We start from the raw sequence: 6,208 nt of genomic DNA on the forward strand, positions 1-6,208 counted from the left end.
TAATTTTGTTGAGATTTTTTGTTTTCAAATTCAGTTAGTTTTAATTAGTTGTTAGAGTGAGTTTGCTAGTTGTAATTAGAAAATGCTTAGTTTTAGTGTTTGTTTTAGTTGTTTTGTAATGGGCTATGTGTTGGGTGTGAGATTCAAAGAGGTCATGATAAATTTTGCCTTTATTTCCTTTGGTTTATCCATCTCAGGCCCAATAAGGTTATTAACTCTTACAGACATCCCAGTCTCAGTAAACCGATTAACCAATGTGTTCCTGCTAGTTAGTTTTGTAACCACAAAATACAGTTTCCGTTAGTTATCGTTTTCTGAAAAACTTCTTAAATTTCAGTTAATAAAAATGTTATTTGAATTCTAGTTTTCGTTATTTCGTTTTTTTCTCTATAATAACCTTGCTTGTCACACTGATTTATCTGTGATAAACTCATGTCGGCCCAGCTGATATCTTATTGGGTTTTAGTACAGTAAGTATAATATACTGTTTGCAGATATGTTCATATACATGTGCTGTTGTAAATAACAAATGGAATATTAGGTTATAGTGCTGTATGAGTGGTGCTTTAATATACAAACATGGTGAGAATGTTGGCAGCAGACAGCTGTGTGCTGAGATCACACAGAGAGAATAATCAGCTCCAAATTAACTTCAAGAAGAGTCTTTATTGATTTTACAGATTGTCCGGTAATATCTGGTAGCATTGTGTTTTTATGAGCAGCTATTCATACAAAAACCTGTACAGTATATGAGGACATGTGGATTTTATTGGTGATGCTTTTATTAGATTCAATAGGTTTAATTCAAGGAGGGTGAAACATGTGCAGAGTAACTGGAGCTGTGAGACCAGGCAGCACAAGAAATAAAGGGGAAGGTTTCCAATCAGGTTCTCTTTGGGCACACTCCGTCAGATTGAACTGAGGTGTTCTGTGATCGTGAACCACCTTTTGAGCCTTTCGGGAGGTGCAGAGAAGATTTTTCCGAGCATGTGTTGTTCACCAATGACTAGACGCCATCCAACCGCGTGGAATCTCTTCTTTTATCCATCAGTGTAGGTTTTTATCAATGCAACAAGTTTCAACAGATCCACTGAGAGTAAACTATCAACAATACCAGTCAGACACAGTGTGGTGGTTGTGAGCATGTTCAGTCATTACTTCACTCCATGTTAGTAGAGTTCATTTCATTGAGAAACCTCTGACACTTGGCCATGAGGACTTTTATGGCCTCGGTGACAAGAACATCTGGGGGTAGGATGCCAGTGGACTCCACAGTAACTGTAAAAGAGGAAGAGATCCATCAACTGACACCAGTATACCTACAACAATTCAAACCAAGGTTATTACAGTTAACGAAAACTAACAAAATAACAAAAACTAGAATTGAAAAAACATTTTCGTTAACTGAAATAAAAATAAAAAAGAGTTTAAAAAAAAAAGATAACCAACTGAAACTGTATTTTGTGGTTACAAAACTAAATAAAACCAACTAAAATTATAGTGAAAATGTCCTTCGTTTTTGTCTTTGTCAACTTTTTCATACATAAACCTTTTTGGTTGATCTTTTTGGTTTTATGACTTAATAAACTTATTGTGGCTGAGATGGATCAGACAAAGGAAATAAAGGCAACATTTATTGTGACCTTATTGAATCTGGCACCAACAAATACCCCATTACAATACAATAAAACTAATATAGTGTATATATGAACTTACAGATGAAATGGTCTCGTATTCTTCCAAGCTTCACCACATTCTTCAGGTTATCGTGTCGGAGGACTTCCCTGCTGCATGTATCCAAACGACTGTTGAGTACTTTGGCAACCTTCTTCCCTGTGGACAGATGACTACATTTAGAGAATTTAGGGACTGACACCTCCTGGTTGGCTGTTATAGTCCAGGGATGGGCAACTTAAATGCTGCAGGGAGCCACAACTTTTCATTGACACTACCACAGAGCCACATCTCGCACTTAACCAGATATGATGAAACTGCAATTTTAAATATGTTAACATTGCAGTAACTTAATAGCCTGGGTATACCCAGACTGCCTTGCGCGCTCAAATTTAATTTCGACCCTCCAGGCAGGCTGGCAACCGGGAAGGTTGCTTAGCCCTGTTTTAGGGATCCAATCACAGAGCGAGGAGGGACGGCTCGGCACTTGGAAGCTTGTAGTTTTCCGGATCCAACATGGCTGCTGCAGACGCGAAACTCTCTTTAGCTGTAGATGGTGTTTTAAATAGTTTAGAGCGAAAGTTGAAAGGCGAAAGGTCTCTCGGCGGCTCCGCTGTCCCCCGGCTTGTAGCGAGATCACCGGTAGTGGTCTCGCCGGTGATTAGCGCCGAGCCGGCGAGACCGCCGGTCACCGCTACAAGCCGGGGGACAGCGGAGCTGCCGAGAGACCCGCAGCAGCTTGTTTATTGCCCATAAAAACAGTGGATGTGTGTGGCTGAATGACATGAGGGGGAAAAAGCATGAAAATAAATAATCTTGCAGAAAGCGAGAACTGGAGAAGCAAAGCAGCAAACAACACTCTCTCACAGACACACACACAACAAACATTAATTTCTGTAGCTCTACTACGTCATCTGGTATAACTGATCTGATTGGCTAAGAGCTACCTACAAGCGCCCAATAAACGGCTCCGGAGGATCGTAAACCACGCCTCCTCCACCATTGTAGGTGTCCAGACCAAATCTCAAATGACATTTGGTCTGGTGTTAGCCAGGCTAGTAACTTAACATATTTCATGCTCAAATTCATGTTTAACAGTATAAATAGGAATACAAAAGGTTTGAAGCAAATAAAAAATAACTAACTGTATTTTCTTTCTTTTTCAGTGCAAGAACAGCAGACTAACATTAATTGCTAGAAGTAATTTATGCATTTTTACACTGCACTTTTGAGATTTCATGCTCAAATGCATCTAGCTGTTCTGAGGGCCACTTCAAGTCAGGGTGCGGGCCGTATGTGGCCCCCGGGCCCCCTGTTGCCCATCCCTGATCTAGTCTGTCAGACCAAAGAGAATTTGATCAATCACTGGTGTTACTCTCAATTCTCTGACTCAGACGTGTGGACTTCACGCTGACTCAAATACACGAGCTGAGAGCAGACGTGAGATCTGATCGTACCCTCCGCTCACGTCCAAATTGATAAATGCCAAACCTTGCGTAGAAATTATCTTACGCCCACTTTACGCTCACTTTCTGTCATACGCTTGTTTGATAAATGAGGGCCACTGTGTGCCGAGGCATCTGTTCTATGAAGCCGGCCTCTAGCTAAAGGAAGACTGTACCAGCTGGAACTAACAGCTTGTGTAATTAGCCGTTTCACCATTGTTTTCAGATTCTTGAGGTTAGCTCTTTCTTACCATTAACAACTTCTATGCCTATCACTCCTTGTGAAAAGCAACGTTTCAAGCACTCGGCCTCCTCTCCCTCCACTGGCTCCATCAGGGTGATCTCTGGGAGGAGGCGGTAACTGGCTGTGGCCACTGGAGAGAACTTGGCATGGTCTTTACCTGTAGAAAGAACACTCTTCAATATCAGGCAGTAAAAATATTGATGAGAAAATGTGAGGGTTGTTGAACTGATAATATGATCAGTGCATGGATTATGGAAGTTCTGTGGAAGCAGGGAGCAAGTTAAAGTGACAGGTGTCCCTCTGCGATGAGCTGGATAGTTTTACAAATATTTAAAGTATATGAAACATAAGCATCAAACTTTATAAATGACGTATTCCATCACAATAGCATATATCTTTGTTGAAAGCACTTGAAAAAAGTGGTGACATTTGAAGGAGGTGTAGAGCTAAGAGACTTTATTTTATCAGAGATCTCAGGTCCACAATGAACGTTTTATGTTACCTGTACATCAGAAGACTTTGAAAAGATTTGGAAAAGACTCCTGGAAGACTATCAGCTCACACCTGCTCACATCTAAAGACAAGTGTTGAGAGTTTTTAGTCCCAGCCTAGTCTCACACTGAGATTTTAGACTGACTGTCAATCTTGCAGGGTAACTATTTACAAGACTACAACTAGATTCTTTTAGCATTTTTTTTCCTACCATGCAATCTTTTTCCCATCATGCTCTTAGTAAAAACTTACAACTGGAGGAGAAGCAGCTTTTGGCTCCAGCTGCTCGAGTGTGTGCAGTGGTTTGTGTTGAAAAAAAAAAAAAAAAAAAATGAAGAGGAGACGCCACAAAATGCCCCTCACAAAGCTGAAAAAGTGTTTCTGTTTTTCTGACATGAAAAGTTGACTATTTTACAGTAAAAATAGATATAAGGAAGAATAAAGGAAAGGAACATTTAGAAATGAATTCATGATATACATTTATGTCCTATTTAATTATAATTTGTTTAATTGAATAATTATATTTATCAGCTCTATTAACTTTAATTTAGTTAATCATACATTAGTCATCCATTATTTATGACTTATTTATGTATACATACATTTATTTATACATTTTAACTGGGTCTCCTTACTATTCTCTTTACTAAGAAACAGCACTCCCAAAAATGTAAATATATGACATCACTATATGTTTTATTTAGGACTGAGCTTACTAGCATTATTGTGATGTTCCTTTTTCCTGTGGAAGTGGTTTTACTGGCCGGTCTGGAACTGGGGACCTTTCCCCCGCTCATCTATTGGTTGGTGATTGTGTTACGTCACTGAGACTTGAGATAATATCAAACATGTTTGATATGATCCAAACCCAAGACTAGGAAAAGACTGATATGAAACAGAGCAGAGTTTTTAGTCTTGGACTGTGGAAATCTTTTGGAGTAAGCCCAGCATTAGATTGTTTTCTTTTCCCATGTGTGTTTTTTCTGCACTGAGCTGGCTGGTCTCTCATCCAGACATTAAAGAGCTCTTACCAATTCCTTTCACACAGTGCATGACGATGTCCAGCTCCTGTCCTGGTCGTAGCTGAGCTATGAGGATGTCGTCATGTACGGGTCCAATGACGGAGTCTGCAAACACATCGGCCTGGTTCCCAATGGGGACCCACTTTATGTCCCTGGAATAAACTGATGGAAGACAGCACGGGACGGGGAGGAAAAGTTATCACATATATGTTTGAACTTACACAGGGATATTCTTTACTTCCTTTTCACTCCCTTGGAAAAAATTCTTTCCCCTGATGATATTCAATAATCACAGATACTGTTTATCTATTTGCAAACAATACAGTGATTCTTCATTCATTCACTGTCAGCTGAACTCACCCATGTGGTTCACATAGAGCTCTCGGGGGTCCGAGGAGTCTTTGCTGGCTCGAGGGTTCCGGCTGCATTTAACCTTCAGTTGCAGCTGAATTGTATCTATTTCCGAAGGTTCTTCTTCTGCAGACTCTTCACCTGAAATAAAAAGCACAACCAAACAGGGTCAACTCTACTGAATTCTCTACTGCAGGCCAAGGTTATAATAGTTTTGGATTTTTCATTAGTTTTAATTTCGTTGTGAATTTTTGTTTTCAAATTCAGTTAGTTTTTAGAGTGCGTTTGCTAGTTTTAGTTTATTTTTTATTTTTTGAAAATGCTTAGTTTTAGTTTAGTTTTTATTAGTTTTAGTGTTAGTTTTAGTTTATTTGAAATGGGCTATATGTTGGGTGCCACATTCAAAGAGGTCACAATAAATTTTGCCTTTTTCTTTCCTTCGGCTAATCCAACATCCAGTTTACAGAGTTTTGCGCCGGCGACACGTTTGCTCAAGCGCACTTCAGATTACCGTAATAACTGAATGGATTACACTAACGGAAAATTTCCTATGTTTTCTGACAGCTGAGAAGTTGCTCTTTACAGCAAATATGGTGTCATTACTGTAATTTCACTCGCGCTTCTCCTGGAAGCAGGAATACAAACACTCAGCAGTGGAGAAATAGAAATACTGGATTATGTATGAAAAAAAATGACGAAAGACAAAAACGAAAGACATTTTCACTATAATTTTAGTTTGTAACCACACAATACTGTTTCAGTTAGTTATCATTTTTTTTTAAAAACTCTCGTTTTTATTTCAATTTCAGTTAACGAAAATGTTTTTCAGTTATAGTTTTTGTTATTTTGTTAGTTTTAGTTAGGTATACCCAGGCTAAGTCTCAACAGTTGCCAAATACAATTTTATTTACTTTTGTCTCTTGAGTATTAGCAAATTAAAAATAACCATCTACAGGGTACGGGGGGCATGTAGGCTGCCA

At 39.0% G+C, this 6,208-nt stretch overlaps 1 protein-coding gene across 1 annotated transcript in view; it reads right to left on the minus strand.

The window, feature by feature from the left end:
• Nucleotides 1–646: 646 nt before the first annotated feature.
• Nucleotides 647–6,208, minus strand: part of polr1c (RNA polymerase I and III subunit C) — a 7,330-nt gene continuing 1,768 nt past the window's right edge. The window contains exons 3-7 of the mRNA XM_059358804.1: nucleotides 5,238–5,369; nucleotides 4,887–5,039; nucleotides 3,371–3,520; nucleotides 1,717–1,833; nucleotides 647–1,278 (exon numbers count right to left, since the gene is read on the minus strand). Coding sequence (XP_059214787.1) covers nucleotides 1,160–1,278; nucleotides 1,717–1,833; nucleotides 3,371–3,520; nucleotides 4,887–5,039; nucleotides 5,238–5,369 — 671 coding nt within the window. The 3' untranslated portion in view covers nucleotides 647–1,159. The remainder of the gene's footprint in view (nucleotides 1,279–1,716; nucleotides 1,834–3,370; nucleotides 3,521–4,886; nucleotides 5,040–5,237; nucleotides 5,370–6,208) is intronic.

The sequence above is a fragment of the Centropristis striata genome, chromosome 20 (assembly GCF_030273125.1).
Source record: "Centropristis striata isolate RG_2023a ecotype Rhode Island chromosome 20, C.striata_1.0, whole genome shotgun sequence".
NCBI lineage: Eukaryota > Metazoa > Chordata > Actinopteri > Perciformes > Serranidae > Centropristis > Centropristis striata.